Source organism: Polypterus senegalus, chromosome 12 (genome assembly GCF_016835505.1).
Source record: "Polypterus senegalus isolate Bchr_013 chromosome 12, ASM1683550v1, whole genome shotgun sequence".
In the NCBI taxonomy this organism is placed as follows: domain Eukaryota; kingdom Metazoa; phylum Chordata; class Cladistia; order Polypteriformes; family Polypteridae; genus Polypterus; species Polypterus senegalus.
This window is the reverse complement of record NC_053165.1, coordinates 156,564,444-156,583,108: the sequence shown is the minus strand read 5'-3', so window position 1 is coordinate 156,583,108 and position 18,665 is coordinate 156,564,444. Positions and strand designations below refer to the sequence as shown.

Genomic DNA, 18,665 nt, shown 5'->3' with positions numbered 1-18,665 from the left:
CATGGAACAATGGCTATCTAACATTGATGGATGAGTTAACTCAGTGATTGTAAGCCTACTTAGAGATCCTCTGTAGTTCATCTATGGACCATGGAGGCCAATGATGCGTTTCGTTTTTTTCTAAATGGTTTCCAGAATCCTGTTCTTTGTTTAGCCCTGCGGTGGACTAGCGTCCTGCCCGGGATTTGTTTCCTGCATTGAACCCTGTGTTGACCCTGTGTTAGGATATAGCGGGATGGATAATGGATGGATGTTCTTTCTTTAGTCATCTGTATTACTGTCTGTTCTGCTGCTAATAGTCATTTCTACTCATGGTTTTCAATTACCTTTTCTATCCATCATAATTCTGATTAGCCTTTCCTTTCCCTTCCTGCATATGTGCCAAAAGAAACCCAACAACTTATATAATACTTTCATTTGTCACCTTTTGTCTCCATCCAAATTTAAAGAATCTTCCTGTAATGTCTAACTTCAAATGTAGTCAATTTTGAAATGTCCTTCTCTCTTAATGTCCATGTGTCACAGGCATATCCTCACGTAGAGAACATAGACATTACCAGTATCTTTATTTTGACTTTTACTAAGATATTGCCACTTTCCCAGATTTCACACAGTGCATCAAAAGCCATAAACCTACTTAATTAAGTGTTGTAAGTCTATTTAATGAGAATGAAACTAGTCATGGTCCAGTAGTAGGTGATTTTGTAAACTGGTGTGATCAGTCTTTTCTGCATTACAAAAACTAAGGACCTAATAACTGATTTTGGAATGAACTTTGTTTAACCCATCATGAAAGACCAGGCAGTGGAGATGGTTGACAGTTATAAAATATCTAGGCACAATCATAAACCCAAAAATAATTTTTAATGAAAATGCAAAAAGGGACACAACACTGCCACAGCCTAAGGAAGCTGGGTCTTTTTAGTGTGAGTCCTACCATTATGTCAGTTCTTATATATAAACATCTATGCCTAGAAGTGAGTGTGTCTGTCTGTCCGTCCCGGAAGTGCGGGGTTACAGCATGAAGCTCAAAGAAAGCGACTCTGTTGCCAAAGTGAAACCACCGCTGCTAATACATAAGTAAGGCGAGCACATTGGAAAAATTAGACCTCCGAGGAGAGAAAAACTCACTTAGCCGCTGATAGACAACGGAGGAAAGCACTTGGCAAAATGAAACTAATGAGGAGCTGCTAATACACAACCGATGCGATTCATTGATTAAAGTGCCAGAATCCATGGTTTCTAGGAGCCCGGGTTTTTTTACAGTACAGGCTTACACAGCTAGTATGTTAGAAATCTTGTATTCAGTCAGTCTTATTGATGTTCTGATGGCATGGAAATTTTAAAGGATGCACTTCAGAAGAGGCCATCCACTGAGGCTAAGCATGTTCAGCCCCAGCCAATACTTGGATGGGAGACCAACTAGGAAAAAGCTTGGCTCCTAGAAGAGATGATGATGAGGTTTACCTCTGACCCTGTGGTGTAAATGGGGATCCCAATGCCCCAGCATGGTAAAGGGGACACTATGCTGTAAAAATGGTGTTGTCCTTCGGATATGTTGTAAAACTTTGTTGTATGACTCTCTGTGGTCATAAAAGATTCCTGGGCATCCTTCGTAAAGAGCAGCGTTTACCCCAATGTCTTGGCTAAATTGCCCATAGAGGCCTTGTCATTTTGCCCCAATCATTCTTTGTCTCTAATTGGCTAACTATCTCTCACCCCTTTACCACCTAACAGCTCATGTGTGCTAAGTGTGCTGGGTCAAAAATGGCTGCTGTCGCTTCATCCAGGTGGATGCTACACATTAGTGGTGGTTGAAGTGGCTCACCGCTCCCTATATAAAGTGCTTTGAGTAGTGAGAAAATATATAAATGCAAAGAAATATTATTTTAAGTCTGGTATTTTTCAAGTCAAAGTTATTTCTTCGCAAACATGCTATATATGCATTTGTCACATGAAAAAATCTTGCTCACGTTAGCTCTTTACATTGCAGGCTATGGGCCACGGATGAAAAGCTTGAAAACTTACCAAATACATAAGAAATCTGACAGATGACAGTCCATTGGGCCTGTCTTTTTCAGCTAGTAGCTAAGCTGTCCCAATATCCCATCCACATTTTTCTTAAATGTTGTCAAGGTTTCTGCTTCAACTCCAAGTCTTGGTAGTTTGTTTCAGATTCCCACAACTCTTTGTGTAAAGAAGTGCTGCTTGGCTTTAGTCTCAAATGGACTTCCCCTTCATTTCCATTGTTTCCTTAAAACAAAATAATTCTGCTGGATTGACTTTGTCAGTACCTTTGAGGATTTTAAGTACTTGGATTAGGTTTCCATGCAGACTGCTCTGCTCGAGACTAACCGGATTTAATCCCCCAAGTCTGTCCAAGTGGGAAAAGTCCTTAAGTCATTTTAAGGCAGCTTCAAGTGCTGTTATGCCTTTCTTGTATTGTGGTGACCAGAACTGCACACAATACTCCAGATGCAGTCTTACTAGTACATTAAATAGTTTGAGCATAATGTTCCTTGATTTTGTCACGCATGTGCACCAGAGGGTCAACTTCCGTACTCACCTAAAGTAAGTAGGACTACCCCGGGACGAGAGGGGGCTCTGCCGCTAACAGACTTGTCTCCTTCTTCTCTCACAGTCTTGAGAAACCACCCCTTAAGGGCACCAGTCCGAAAGAAGCCTCCACCCCTTCTGGTCCGCAGACTGATGACGGAGGATGGAGTCACATGTTGATGTCGACCCAGCTTCTGTGCTGATTCGAGCCTGAAACCTATATCGCAAACATCCAAATGAGAGGACTGTTTTCTGTTTAACACTTCACATTGAAGTGCTTATTGTTGTTGCTTTTTCTGCATTTTTTTGTTCTAATTAAATGGGGTTTTGTTGCCCAGTTAGCACCCCAAGCTTCCTATTTTGTCCTGTGCAATCATTTTGCCCCACTACAATTTATATGCAATAGTTTTTACAATATAACCTTTTATTCACCTTTTTAATCACTTCTGTACCTTGCTTAATCAATTAAAATGTGTCAACATAAACCTCTAAATCTTTTTCAGAGGTCGATTCCTGTATGACAGTGTCTCCTATCATGAATTTGTATTTGAAGTTCTTTTTCCCCCACATGAAGCACTTTGCAATTTTCTACATTAAGTTGCGTTTTTCAAGTGTTCGCCCAGTGAAGTTTGTCCAGGTCTTTTTGAATTCCTTTTGCAACTCCCTTAGTATCCACCATCCCACCAGTTTTAGCATTGCCTGTGAATTTCACAAGTTTATTAGTTATACCACAATCAGTGTTATTAATATAAATCATATAAAGTAATAGTCTAAGGACAGATTCCTGGGGGGCTCCACTGATGATCTCATTCAATGTGGAGCATTCTTTTCTTTTCCGTGTTCTTTGTCTCCTGCCAGTTAACCATGTAAAGATACAGTTTTGTAGATTTCCCTTGATACATCCGTTTTTCAAGCCAAAATAGCTGTTGAATGTTGATCGTCTTGCAATTAAACATACATTGTAAAATAGATTATACATGTCATTCATTAACAAAAATCTCCAATATTATGAGATTCATACATTTTAAAAGAAGACCAGCCATACGTGATAACTTAGCACTTAGTCTTCCTATTCAACAACTTTTTAGGCTGCCCAGCTAATGGTTCCCACCCGACAGACCAAATCACAGTAAAGTTATTGTGCTACGTGGTTGGTTTTGTCTTGATTTACATCCATTTTTATGTTAGAATTCACGCAAGCGACTAGAAAACGTTTACTTACCACAAGAAAAACAGTGCCAGAAATACCTGATGAAACAATTATTTCCAGATCCCTTTTATTGTCACAAACGTGTGTCGGAAACACAGAAGGCACCAATCAATACTCATAACTGTCTTGGCTTGAACAAAAAATGGATACATTTGGTAATTAAAAATTTTCCTTCGCTATTGTAAAGCGCCAGAGTGGGCAAGATATATTTTTAAATGCATAGAAAGAACTTAACTGTAGAACACAATTTCACACGATAAAAACATATATGACATGTCTGTGAAGAAATTATTTTGATTTGAAAAATACCAAACTTGGGCGGCTCGGTGACGCAGTGGGTAGCGCTGCTGCCTCGCAGTTAGGAGACCCGGGTTCACATTGCGGGTCCTATCTGCGTGGAGTTTGCATGTTCTCCCCGTGTCTGTGTGGGTTTCCTCCCACAGCCCAAAGACATACGGGTTAGGTGCATTGGCAATTCTAAATTGGCCCTAGTGTGTGCTTGGTGTGTGTGTGTGTGTGTGCTCTGCGGTGGGCTGGCGCTCTGCCCAGGGTTTGTTTCCTGCCTTGCGCCCTGTGTTGGCTGGGATTGGCCCCAGCAGACGCCCGTGACCCTGTAGTTAGGATATAGGTTGGATAATGGATGGAAAATACCAAACTTATTATTTAATGTCAGCAACAACATCAAATTGTAAAATGGAGCAAAAAAAAAATAAAAAATAAACAGTCAAATCTCTCAGACCTATTTAACAAGCGAGAATTACAGAAAACTGAGTGTATTTTGTCAGATAGAACTCGCCCACTACGTTCTCAATTCCAGTTGTTGCCGTCAGGTCACAGGTTCAAGGTTTCGAGGACAACCGTTTCAAATAGCCTACTCTTTCATTTCGACTGCTATTAAATTTCTAAATAAGTCCAACACCCACAAGGCTTAAATCATAGGGTGTGCACTTACCATTTTCATCAATTAATTTTAAATGTTGGTTTAATTTTAATGTGTAATATGCTTGATCAAAAGTTTCACCATATGCATTATGCTCACTGCTCATTTTATGTGTTTGTACTAAGTTTATTTTTGGTGGCTGCGTTTTTGTTGATATATGTTTAATGTTATGTTGTGATCTCTCTGTATACCTTGCAGAAACCAATTTTCACTCTAAGGGACAATAACATTGAACTTAAACTGCAGTCACCTGCGAAGCGTTGCGCTGCTCGAATCGCTTTAGCACGGTGATAGATTGCTTATGTCTAGTGCCTCTCTTACGCAGTGCCATCTGTCCGTGAGCGCTCGATTGGTCGGGCCTTAGGAGTTGTGTCTTGCCGTTGATGCGTTGGCGAGCGAACTCGTTTGGTCGCGCCTGGCTCCCTGCTGCATGTGGACGGAGCAAAGATGGCGGCCCCCACCTCCCTACAGACCGAAACAAAAGCCGAGAGATGCATCTTGATTGACGAAGGGCAGCAGCGACCACAGTTATCTGACGGTGAGAATGAAGCGGGCGTTAAAAAAAAACAATAGGAGGCGAAATCGGTCCGGATCCGTGCCGCTTTTCGATGCGGAGAACCGCGGCGTCACAAATCTGTTGTTCTGGGGGGCCGGAGATCTGCGTGAGGTTTGTTGTTCACAGCTCAGCGAGTGTCCGTAAGCACTGAGCGACATCAAGGTTTCGTGCCTACATTACGAAGATGTGTACCCAGGATAGATTAATGTTCTGAATCGTGGCAATTAAAACTTTATAAAAATGTAACTGTAGTTGTTAGAAATTCTTGGGCCCTTAAGGAGGTGAGGAATCACAGTAGCGAAGCTGCTGCTATTTATTTTTTTCTGTGTGCTGTTCACTAGTTGACCGGAACACCAGGAAGTTAATCGTGATTGAAATTTAATTTGATTTATAAATTGTTACTAATAGAAAAAGTAAATATTTGTCGTGAACACATTTCGTACAGTAGAAGGAAATTATTCCAACAGGAGATTTTTACAGTTTAAGGGGATGGTAGCCAGGGCCCTTCCTTTTGAAGAAATGAAACAGTCTTTTAATTCGAGTATTAAAGTTTAAAACACACGTTACGGGACGCATATTTAATCTGATTGAATTTGTTTTAAGGAAGTACAAATTTATCTAACTCATTTTGTTCCAAGTTTTTGTTCGAACTACTTCGTTAATCTGACATTCGAATCTAAGGAACCCACCTCAACCAGGCTTCGTGCGATTTCTGAATGGGCTTAAACCTCTGTTTTATACGCTGTGATTTTGAACATTTTTTCCCTTGCTTATTTACAAGAAATAGTTGTGAATATCTTGTTGATCCTGTACTTTCATTATAATTAGCACTTGCGTCTTTATTTTTATTATTTTACTGCAAGCTAGATGCGGTCAATGGAGCAAACAGAGAGGGAAAAAAAATCAAATGAACAAAGAAAATAAAAAAACTTCTACTAAGGCAAATTCAAATCTTAATAAACTTTCGTTGTGTGTTTCCCCATCCGTTACAGATGTTTGCTAAACAAGTATACCCTTAAGCAGGGGTGCCAGATTGCCCCACGGGTTGTGGGAGGTCTTCTAGAAACCTTTAAGAAGTATCAGGATGAGTTATTTGGACAGCTTAGCTAGCAATTAGCTAAACAAATGAGCTTTATGGACTGTAGTTTCTGCTCATTTGTCAAATTTCTTATGTTCTTAAACTCGGTTCCTGGAGTGCTGCAATATCTGTAGGTTTTAATTCCAGCCTATTTTTCCATTGTTAACCAATCACAAATTATAGAGATCTGCAATATGTAGCTTTGATTCTAAATTGTTTAATTTTTTTTTTATTTATCTGGCAGGCAAACGAGTCAACAGATGAACTGGTTAACTTAATTCTCATTTGCAATTAACTTATGTGACTTTCTGTCTGAGTGAAATATTTGAGAAGGATGACGGTGAACCTCTGAGAAATGTTGATCTGCTCAGGTTTGCAAAGCATTTGAATGGTGATCTCAGAAAAAAGAAAATCCGTTTTACAAGTGGCTGGTGTGACAGAAAGAGGACACCAAGAAGCCAAACGATAAAATAACACATTTCATTAACAGCTACATAGTAGATTGGAGTGAAAATGGTGGTAGGAGACCTCTTACGTTTGCTGGTTATTTGTTGGCTCACTTTGCTTGTTATTGTTTGAAACTTTTTTAAATGAAATCTGTTAAATTAGCAGCAGTAATTGATTACTGATTAAGGTTGTGGCTGGAACAAAATCCAGCAACCACTATGGAGCAGTGTTTGACACCCCTGCCTTAAAAGGAAAAGAGAATATGCCCTTGTTTGTGTTTGAGTGGCATGGTAAACTATTGTTCTAGTTATGTACACTTTTGTAATGTGCTGAAAACGTAGCTGCAGTTTAATGGCTGTGGACTTTCAGCAACTATGATTAAAGTGCAAGTTCAGTTTCCTGGTTCTAGGTGGGTGATCCCTGCCACTCAATTTCATGCCATTTCAAGCTAATCCTGTATTTCGGTTATGTTGTCTTGTAGCTGAAGGAAGCCAAAGAATACTGCAAAAGGACTTAGTTGCATAAAGATTATACATCTGCTGCACATTCAGTAGTAACAAATCAAATTTTACTTGTCTCGTGCAGTTATACGCACAGTACAATATTTAGTGAAATACTAAGTTGCTAAACTCCCACACTGTGTATTGAAGAAGAGTATTAAAGGATGTAAACAATAACACAATTTTACAGATGTCAATTGAAATTGCTGTTAAATTAATGCAATAGTATACATTACAGCAGAATTACAAAAATTACATGACAAACAGATGACGTGTCAACTTTAACACAAAAATATAAAAATATCACCAATAGCGCGTCATTTAGCTTTAGCCTCTGTTCCCATTCAAGGTGATGAAGTTTGGGCTGCAAATGGAACCTCCTGTTCTGTCTTTCTCAACTGGTCTTCAGGCAGCTTTACCGTTCTCCTGACTGCAGCACAGAGAAAAGGCAGTTTAAGGTTTTAAGGTTTCTTTATTTAGTTTATTTTACACAAGAAAACATGACATTTGCCTTCTCAGCTGCATCTAATAACAGATAGAATGAGATAAAACAGACAAATAGAAACAAGAAAGGTTAAGGTAAAGCAGTTAGATAATGCATATTTACACCAAAAATAAAAAAAAGGTTACAGGATATATTTCAAAACCTTAATCATAATCTCCGCTTATTTCTTATTGAAAAGTCATATGACACTAGGAACAAAGGAGTTTGTGGAGTGATTTGTGTGGTGTTTTTAAAGTGACTATCCTTCCTGATTTACTGAACTTTAGTTCTACATGTAATGGATGGCTGTCATCAGTTGAGATGAATTCCAGTTTCTTTAACATTGCCTTCTGACACACACACACACACACACACACACACTAGTCAAATCATCTACATCTGCCCCAATAACTTTAGCTGCATACTTCATAATCTGCTGGAGCTTTTCTGAGTTTCGGTTTGTCAGGCTATTAAACCAGGCAATGAAACTGAAAGTGATCACAGACTGGATCATACTGCGATAGAAGGACAACATGAGGTCCTTGTCTACTTTAAATAGTTTGAGTTTATGAAGAAGTAAGCACTGGTTGCATTTAGAGAATCTTTTTTTTTTTTTTTTTTGTATCTGTATTCCAAGTTGTTAAGATGGCTGGTATCACTGATCATTTTCTTTGCTCTTCTCTAACATCGCACATCCAGTAATATTTTCACCTGGTTATACCACTGTCTTTAGAGCTTTGTGGACCTGCCTTTTAACTAAAGCAGCCTCTGCATCACACACCACATTGTTTTCCTGTCTCACTTTATTGGAGGGCGGTGACCACACCCCACATGCCCAGCAGTATTGGCATCTTAACCATAACAAGCTATAAGCAGTAATTCAAAACATAATACCATCCTTCAATGCATTAGAGAATGTTATTGAAATTACATTTAAAAACTTAGAATTTATTCTGTAACAATTAGTTATTCTGCTAAATAGCTCCTTTTTTTTGTTTTTTTGCCCTTTATTTCGCCTTATACAATTTCTTATATTAGGAATTTGTTAGTTTTCGCATACCCCTCATGGTTAGAGCACAGGGTCAGCCATTGTTAAGCGCCCCTGGTGCTATTACAGGTTAAGGGTCTTGCTCAAGTGCTCAGCAGAGTAGAATCTCTTTTGGCAGTGACAGGGATTCGAACCGGCATCTTTTTGGATACCATAAATTCATAAAGCGTAGGATTCCAATATGAATGGAATGTATATTTAAATTATACTAAATGTAAAAGGCTTTGCCCACGTTCAGTTTGGTTAAAAAATACAGCCTTCAGTACTTGCATAACAGAACAGAACTAGTTTTCTCTACTCCACTTCATATTGGAAACTGAGCTAGTGAGAGCAAGGTTCTTTCAAATCCTATTACTGCTAGTCCTGGTTGGAATTCACAGGTGCTAGTGTGCGCATAAACTCTGTTTGCTCCAGACCTGCTCTGTACAAGTGCTTGAGAATGTATTAAATCTCTTGTTTCAGGAGTCATTTTATTTAGCCTCCAGGCAGTTGATGTAAAATGTGTAAATTCCACATTTATATATATTAAAATGTGTTAATGATGGTACTAAAACTTTTCATGTTATAAAATAATATGAAATATTAATGCTTATAATCTTGAAAATGCATTACTACACCAATTAAGTCTAAGATTTTAAGAGATGTTATACAAAGCATTGTCATTCTACTTAAAACCAATGTGAACACTTCTTGGAGTCTGACAGATTTTTTTTATGTTAGCATTAAGTTTTTCAGCCTTGATAGGTGTATGGATAAAAAATCGCTATCATTTAGGTACATATCTGTGTGAATTGTATTTAACTATACACTAATACCATTTTTTGGAAGCTAATACCAAATATAGAGAAATTCATGAACACGAAGTTTTTACTTTCTTGTGAACTCAAAAACGAGGTTTGGAAAAAGAGTAGGCTGTGGTCAAATAATCCTCTTGTGGAGGCTGGAGGAGTAATTTTGATGTATTTAGAAGTTGATATAAACCATTATTGTAATGCTGAGTGACATTCAAGTGAAACATTTCCTGTAATCCTTGGAGACCCTTTCCGCCTACTCATAGCAAGATTCTCATTTTTTTTTTCTTTCTTTCTAAATCGGAGGGTAAATGTTCAGGTATATTTTAGATTCAATAAAAAGTTGATAGGTGAATATTGCACTCACTAACCACTACAGATGCTTTAGTGGGCATGTCAGTTTCTTGTGTGAAAGTGCACATTCAGCTGGAAGGAGGTTGATCAAATCAATTAACTTTAGAAGTTGGCATTACAGAAACTTGATCATTTTACTGGCAGGTGGAGAGGAAGATGAGATGTCAATCATGGAGGTTGCTGCCCATTCTTCAGCAAAACGCAGTGGGCCTATGTCCCTGGGAGAGCTTGGGGCCACACCAAAAAATGCATCTCGAGCCTTGACAGCGAATAACAGTGATGAAGGTCAGGACCTCAAGGGTGAGGAGGATATTAATTTAAGAAATGCTTGACCTGAGCCTTCATAGTCATTACAGTGTAACTGTAGAAGTTCAATTCTAGGGTATGTACTTTTGGTGGGATGATTTGGGTGGGGAGGGGGGTGGTGTACAGAGTTCAGGAGGCATTATTCACAAGAATTTGCTTTTTCAGTAATAGTTTGCTACTATATTGTTAGTTTTTTGCATTATTCTAACTTTTTACAGCTTTCATGCGGTAACTCTCCCTTTCCCCTATATTTGAATTGGCTGTCATACTCACCCACTAAACCTTTTTTGTTTCCCAGCTCCCAACCTCCTGACATGTGCAGTGTGTTTTACTTCTTTTGAGACACGCAAAGGCTTGTCAAGTCATGCCCGCTCCCACCTGCGGCACCTGGGGGTGGCTGAATCAGAGAGCAGTGGGGCACCAATTGACCTTCTGTATGGACTGATGAAGCAGAAAGGCAAACTGGAGCCCTTGCCCTCTCCACAGAGTGGATTGGTGAAAAAGCCACAAACACCACCGCAACAGCAATCCCCTATGGCTGTGTCTGCTGCACGGAAAGTGGAGCCTGGAGGTGGAGTGGCCACAGTAACCATCATGAGCAAAGGAGCTGAAGGATCTGGAGGGGAGAATAAAGCTGCCAAATCTGCCCCGTTGGCTTTAATCTCAAAGGGAATGGGAGCTCCTACATCCCCTGTACTGAAGAAGGCCCCGGTCTCATCTTTGCTGCCGAGCGCCTCGCCGCTCATGAGCAGTGATTCGGAAAAAGGAGTTAGACAAACAAGCAGTTCTCCACCACAACCAGCTGTCGCATCCAAACCCTTCTGGGCTCCCCAAGAAGATGATGCCCCTCTTAACTTAAGTGAGTATTTTGCTTTGCAATGCAGTCTGACCCCTGGGCAAGAGAATAAAGATGCTGAGTGGGAAGCATTTGCCTTTTTACATTGTGGTTTTTTTTTTTATTGCTCTCCTGTTTTCTGTCCATATGGTAAAATCAGTAACGTACAACAGCTTGACAGACTAGTGAGTGACCTATTAATAACGAATAAATGACGGTCTGTTGGGTATTTCTAACCTTTGTTTTTACACTTGGGCAGTTAAAATGGCTAGCTTAGCCAAATTAATTTTTGATGAAGACAGGAGGTAAATATTTAACTAGTTCATTTTTTTTTGAGCGAGACCAAAGAAAACTAAAATCTTTTGGTTCTTAGGAATCAATCTTTACTTACCTAAAACCTCTACTTTTTTTTTTTTTACTTTTATCACTTTATATTCCTCAGTTCTGTCAGGTCAGTTATTGCAGTATATACATTACATATATACTGACCAGCCACAACATTCAAACCACTGAAAGGTGAAGTGAATCTCATTACATTGGTAATCTCATTATATAGGGCAGCATGTGAACAGTCAGTTCTTGAGTGGGATGTGTTGGAAGCAGGAAAAATGGGCAAGGACCTGAGTGACTTTGACGAGGGCCAAATTGTAATGGCGACTGGGTCAGTGTGTCTCCAAAACAGCAGGTCGTGTATGGTGTTTCCTGTATGCAGTTGATAGTACCAAACAAATATGGTTCAAAGAAAGACAACCAGTGACAGGGTCATTAGCATCCAAGGCTTACTAAAGTGTGTGGGGAGTGAAGGCTAGCCCATGTAACCTGCTCCCAGAGAAAATCTACTGTAGCACAATTTGCTGAACATACAGTGCCTAGCTGTTTGCTGCATATGTGTCTGTATAGCCATGGACCAGTCAGAGCTCCCATGATCACCCCTGCTGCAATTGCTTTCAGTGGGCACATGAGGATTGGAACTGGACTGTGAAGTAGTGAAAGGTGAAATAACGTTTTCATTTAGATCACATGGATAGCCATGTGTGTGCGTGTTTGTGTCATTTACCTGGGGGTAGAGATGACAACAGGATGCACTATGGGAAGAATGTAAACCAGCAGTGGCAGTGTGGTGCTCTGGGTAATATTCTGCTGGGAAACCTTGGGTCCTGTCATTTATATGGACGTTACTTTGACAAGTACCACCTACCTAAAAATTATTGCAGACCATGCACACACTTCATAGCAGTGTTATTTCCTGATGTAAGTTGCTTCCTTCAGCAGGATAATGCATCCTGCCACACGGAACCTAAACAAAGAGATTGGGATGTTGACTTGGCCTCCAAATTTCCCAGATCTCTTCAGTGGGGTGTGCTGGAAAGATAAGTTTAATGCATAATGGCACAACCTCCCAACTTGAAGGGCTTGCAGGATCTGCTTCTATCATCAATGCAGATACCATAGGACGCCTTGAGAGGTCTTGTGGAGTCCATGACTCAACAAGTCAGGACTGTTTTAGCAGCACAAGGGGGACCTACACAATACTAGGCAGGTGGTTTTAATGTTCTGGCTGATCAGTGGTTTGTTTGGTTTGTCACTATTTTCATAGTACAGCTGCATTATTAATTATGTACATCATTTAATCTTAGTTTTAACTTCCCAGTCTGTTAAATTCTCTCTAGAAAAAAATTGCATTTATTACTACTTCTGTATTTTTATCAGTAGTTATTGGGAGTTGTGTATGAGAAATATAGATTGATTTTTTTTTTTTTTGCTTTATACTACAGTGATTTTCCTTTTTTATGTAAATTGCTTTGTAGTTTTGGTTTTAAGTCCTGTCCCATGCCATCAAAGCTAAAACACGTTTTAAGATCTGTTTACTCAGTCTTATTAGTTGCTGTTATTCACTTTGACTGTTATTTATATATCGTAATGGGTCGCCTCTTTAAGCTGAGTTAGAATTTTGTTATGCCATTGAATATGTTATTGTAAGCAGAATATTCATCGTTTGTACTGGTTAAGTAAATTACCAGACTTATTTTGGAATTGTTCGTTCTAAACATTTAAGTGTTTATTTCATTAGAGAGTCCATGTTTGTGAGTGGGTGTCTTGTACCTCCTATCTACATATTTCTATGTCTCAGAATTGCTTGAAGTATGGATTGTTTGACTAGAACAACAATACGCCTGCTGTTTATCTGTTTTGCATCACTGGTGTGCAGTTCATGAAGTTACCACAATGCCTTCACTCTCCTGTTTCTCAGCCTTGTTTATATATTACCAATCAGAGTTAAAGAAAATGATGTAGGTTGGAGCTTGTAGATTGGAAGTGATCTTAATCACAGTATATGAATGATTAAATGCTATATTTGAGCATGGGTAGCCTGGAATTAAACACTAGCCTACAAAAAAGAGAGAGATTTTTAAAGTTGACAGAAAATAGAGGCAATTTTTATACACTTAATTAGCTAAAAGGCAACATCTGGTGTGCCAGTTTTCTCAGTGTATGATTTTATTTCATACCCTGAACATAATTCTGTCTAATGGATTCTTGGAACCTCTCATACATGGTAGTTTGTCATTGAACTGGTCAAGGGTTGCCTTTTTCAGACTGTGAAATGTATCCTGATTTTTTTTGATATTTAAGGCTGATTTGCTTCTGAATTTGAAGACCAAACTACAGTCCAATGTTAAAATAACAGAAAAATAGACCTCTTATGTAATGTATGATCTGTGTCAAATCCTATAACAAAACACTTAACTATCAATCCTTCAAGCCGTCTTTTTCTAGAAGAAATTTAACATTTTTAATCATAAAAGTAAGTCTCTACTTCTTGAAATGTTTAATATGATTAGCACATTAGGAAAGTGGTTACAAAACACCAAATGTATATTTTATATTAGATATTTATTATAAAGCAGTATGTTTTTGTTTATCCCACTTAAGCATCTTTATTCCATGTGCTTTTACGAAAACCAAATTGTTACTAGAGTAACACCTAATAAGTAACTCACTTTTTAATTCACTTTTTAAAATATTTTTATGGGCCTAAAGTTAAAATGTCCTCAGACCCCAAATGAAAGACAACTCGTGTAGAAGTGAAAATTTGAGAATGCCCACGATTAGCCAATAGCAGCACATGTTACAAACAAAAATGTTTATTTATAATACTTTAAGCCAGGATAAAGAGGATAAATTTTCCATTGTATGTTAGTACCTCTATTGTATATATTGAATACATTTTCAAATTCTTCTTTGTTTATTTAAGATCCAAAGTAGGTTCCTTATTTTGTAGCATTTTTGAATACTTGAGGGGTGGGAGTCAAATGCAGTCTCATTATAGGCAGCAGATTGCAACTGAAGTGCTGGCAGCAGAGCTTCTTTATTGATTTGAAAACTTTGTATGAGTGCCATCAAGAATAGATTATTTGTCTATTTTCTAACTTGTTTACCCAGTTCAGGGTAGATGGTGCCTTACCATGCTGCATTTGTCGCAATGTGAAAAACGTCTGTAAGGATGCCAGGCCGTCGTCATCATTTGTTGCCATTCTTTCTTTCCCTTTCTAGTTGAGGAAAATCTGACTGAGAGATGAATGCTTGTGGTATGTGAGGTGATATCGGGAATCTGTTATCTACTTTTTTCAGTTTGCAAGCTGAAGTGGCTGTATGGTGCCAGCAAATTTTGCAATGCTAACTTGTTTACCATTTAATAAATCAAATGTAATATGTATTTAACCAAATTGCTGCCTCGATCTTTTTAAAAAAAAAAAAAAAAATCTAGGGATGCATTTCTACTATCAATTAAGTATACAGTGGTGTGAAAAACTATTTGCCCCCTTCCTGATTTCTTATTCTTTTGCATGTTTGTCACACAAAATGTTTCTGATCATCAAACACATTTAACCATTAGTCAAATATAACACAAGTAAACACAAAATGCAGTTTTTAAATGATGGTTTTTATTATTTAGGGAGAAAAAAAATCCAAACCTACATGGCCCTGTGTGAAAAAGTAATTGCCCCCTTGTTAAAAAATCACCTAACTGTGGTGTATCACACCTGAGTTCAATTTCCGTAGCCACCCCCAGGCCTGATTACTGCCACACCTGTTTCAATCAAGAAATCACTTAAATAGGAGCTGCCTGACACAGAGAAGTAGACCAAAAGCACCTCAAAAGCTAGACATCATGCCAAGATCCAAAGAAATTCAGGAACAAATGAGAACAGAAGTAATTGAGATCTATCAGTCTGGTAAAGGTTATAAAGCCATTTCTAAAGCTTTGGGACTCCAGCGAACCACAGTGAGAGCCATTATCCACAAATGGCAAAAACATGGAACAGTGATGAACCTTCCCAGGAGTGGCCAGCCGACCAAAATTACCCCAAGAGCGCAGAGACGACTCATCCGAGAGGTCACAAAGACCCCAGGACAACGTCTAAAGAACTGCAGGCCTCACTTGCCTCAATTAAGGTCAGTGTTCACGACTCCACCATAAGAAAGAGACTGGGCAAAACGGCCTGCATGGCAGATTTCCAAGGCGCAAACCACTGTTAAGCAAAAAGAACATTAGGGCTCGTCTCAATTTTGCTAAGAAACATCTCAATGATTGCCAAGACTTTTGGGAAAATACCTTGTGGACTGATGAGACAAAAGTTGAACTTTTTTGGAAGGCAAATGTCCCGTTACATCTGGCGTAAAAGGAACACAGCATTTCAGAAAAGAACATCATACCAACAGTAAAATATGGTGGTGGTAGTATGATGGTCTGGGGTTGTTTTGCTGCTTCAGGACCTGGAAGGCTTGCTGTGATAGATGGAACCATGAATTCTACTGTCTACCAAAAAATCCTGAAGGAGAATGTCCGGCCATCTGTTTGTCAACTCAAGCTGAAGCGATCTTGGGTGCTGCAACAGGACAATGACCCAAAACACACCAGCAAATCCACCTCTGAATGGCTGAAGAAAAACAAAATGAAGACTTTGGAGTGGCCTAGTCAAAGTCCTGACCTGAATCCAATTGAGATGCTATGGCATGACCTTAAAAAGGCGGTTCATGCTAGAAACCCCTCAAATAAAGCTGAATTACAACAATTCTGCAAAGATGAGTGGGCCAAAATTCCTCCAGAGCTGTAAAGACTCATTGCAAGTTATCAAAACGCTTGATTGCAGTTATTGCTGCTAAGGGTGGCCCAACCAGTTATTAGGTTCAGGGGGCAATTACTTTTTCACACAGGGCCATGTAGATTTGGATTTTTTTTTCTCCCTAAATAATAAAAACCATCATTTAATAACTTCATTTTGTGTTTACTTGTGTTATATTTGACTAATGGTTAAATGTGTTTGATGATCAGAAACATTTTGTGTGACAAACATGCAAAAGAATAAGAAATCAGGAAGGGGGCAAATAGTTTTTCACACCACTGTATATAATTAAGACAGTGCCTGCATTAAACGCTAAACACTTGGTAATAAAATAGCCGCACCTAACGTATTTTGAGCTGCTTTTATGTTATATTCCAGTGCAATTAATTGTTTTTTAAAGATGATGGCTATAATATACACACCTTGCATATCTTACCACTTTTGCTTGATTTTTGAGTGTCCTGCAGTGGTGATTCGTGTGATTAAAATACAATTCACCCATTTTGTTCTTTAAAGCATATAGCATTCTTTGTCATTTCCAGGCTAGTAATGTATTTTGGGAGATTCTATTTGCAGACTTTTTTGACACAAAAGTTTTCATTATCACCTCCTAGCCCCACAGAACATATATCTTGCCAACCTCCCTAATGTGCACATTCATACTTCATTATATATAAAATACAGTACAGTAGTAAGTGGTACATTACAGCACATGTCCTGATATTATAATAGGAGTGTTTCATAGCCATGGTGCAAGTTAGGTGTGCCTGTCAGCCCAAGCATACGCGCAAAGTATGCAGTGCCATTTTGTTATGTGTTTGGCATCATCAGTTACTTGGTCATTTTGGTGGGCAGGGGCTTTTTAAACAAGCTGAAAAATTTACACTTAGAGGGAGTGGTCTAAATTATATTGATATATGATTTAGGTGTTGCACAAATTTATAGTACATTATGCTGTTTTAACAGAGTAAAGTAGAGTCTCGCTTATCCGACATAAACGGGCCGGCAGAATGTCGGATAAGCGAAAATGTTGGATAATGACAGGTGTTAAGAAAAAGCCTATTAAACGTCAAACTATGTTATAATTTTACACGTTACGAACCTAATAATCATGTTTTACAACAAAACAGAATAAATTCACTGAAAAAATTAACAGTTATAGATTTGTCTGAGGTTAAATACGCTATGTACTGTACTTAAAAAGTTCAGTCCTGTGATGATTTAAAGACATTTTTGATCATAGTCTGCTTTCCTGACGAGTGCCGTTTCTTCGCTGTCAAGTCTCGCCATCTTTGTAGCATCATTGTTGATTCCTGTAGCTTCTTCTTATTGCTCAATGTAATTAATTGCATTTTATAGAGCCTTAACTCATCACTCATATAGTCAACATCCGTACGAGCGTATACTGTTTACTACAGCATTGTGACTGCGTGTGTGTGTTTGTGCTGTGATGTGCGAGTCCCCGTCTTGCACCCGAAAACTCGAAGCTGAGTCTCAGTACTTAACACCAGCTTTATTAAGCTTGAAACAGCAACAGCGCGGTTATTTATTTTAGCGGGATCTGCCTTTCTCCTATACACAGCAGTCGGGCAGGGTCGGAGGGAAAGTAACGCTGTGCCCTGCACATTTATAATGTTCCTTGTATCACCCATCGATGGCAGGCGCTTATAGCATGTCGGCGATCTTTTCAGATTGGCCTTTATGTTGAACTGCTACAGCGCAGGGAGTCTACAATTGCTTTGGGACGCTCTTCCGCGTGTCTTCCTGTTGGGTGGAATCCCACAAGAGTTTAGAAACTCACTCACACCAGCCATGATTCTTTTCAAAGATAAAGTGCAGGTTAATTTGCTTTATGTATTTTTACTTTATTTTGTATTAATCATTTTTATATGTATAGTTTTGGTTTGTGGAACGAATCATCTGAGTTTCCATTATTTCTTATGGGAAAATTCGCATTGATATACTGTACGAGTGCTTTGGACTGCGAGCACATTTCCAGAATGAATTATGCTCGCAAACCGAGGTTCCTTTGTAATTAGCTGCGGTAGAGTCGAGAGCAACAAAAAAATAGACTACGCTCACGCTCACAACTTGCAGTTCTTGTTGCCGATTGATGCGGTTTTTTTTGTGGTGGGCCGTCGGATAATACGGAATGTAGGATAAGCGAGACTCTACTGTAGTTCCTTTTAAATGTACAGTAGATACAGTACATGTATGAAAATCTAGTTTAATAGTTTTAGGTGTTCTTGTTTAGGTTTTTAGGTGTTTCACATATTAGTTTTTGACAATTCTAAGCTTTGTGCAATTAAGTGTCATGGTACCATTTCTGTCAAGTTTTATATATTAATTATTTGCACATTGTTTTAATTTTTTTCACGGTGCATATCACAGAAATGTCTTTTGCTACGCCACACTGTTTCAGCTTATGAAA

At 38.7% G+C, this 18,665-nt stretch overlaps 1 protein-coding gene across 3 annotated transcripts in view; it reads left to right on the top strand.

Annotated features, from left to right (window-relative positions):
• Positions 1-18,665, top strand: part of LOC120539994 (protein Wiz-like) — a 117,486-nt gene that overhangs the window by 84,081 nt on the left and 14,740 nt on the right. For all 3 annotated transcript variants that reach the window (XM_039770420.1, XM_039770419.1, XM_039770418.1), the window contains exons 7-8: positions 10,109-10,264; positions 10,569-11,129. In XM_039770420.1, the coding sequence (XP_039626354.1) occupies positions 10,109-10,264; positions 10,569-11,129 (717 nt within the window). The remainder of the gene's footprint in view (positions 1-10,108; positions 10,265-10,568; positions 11,130-18,665) is intronic.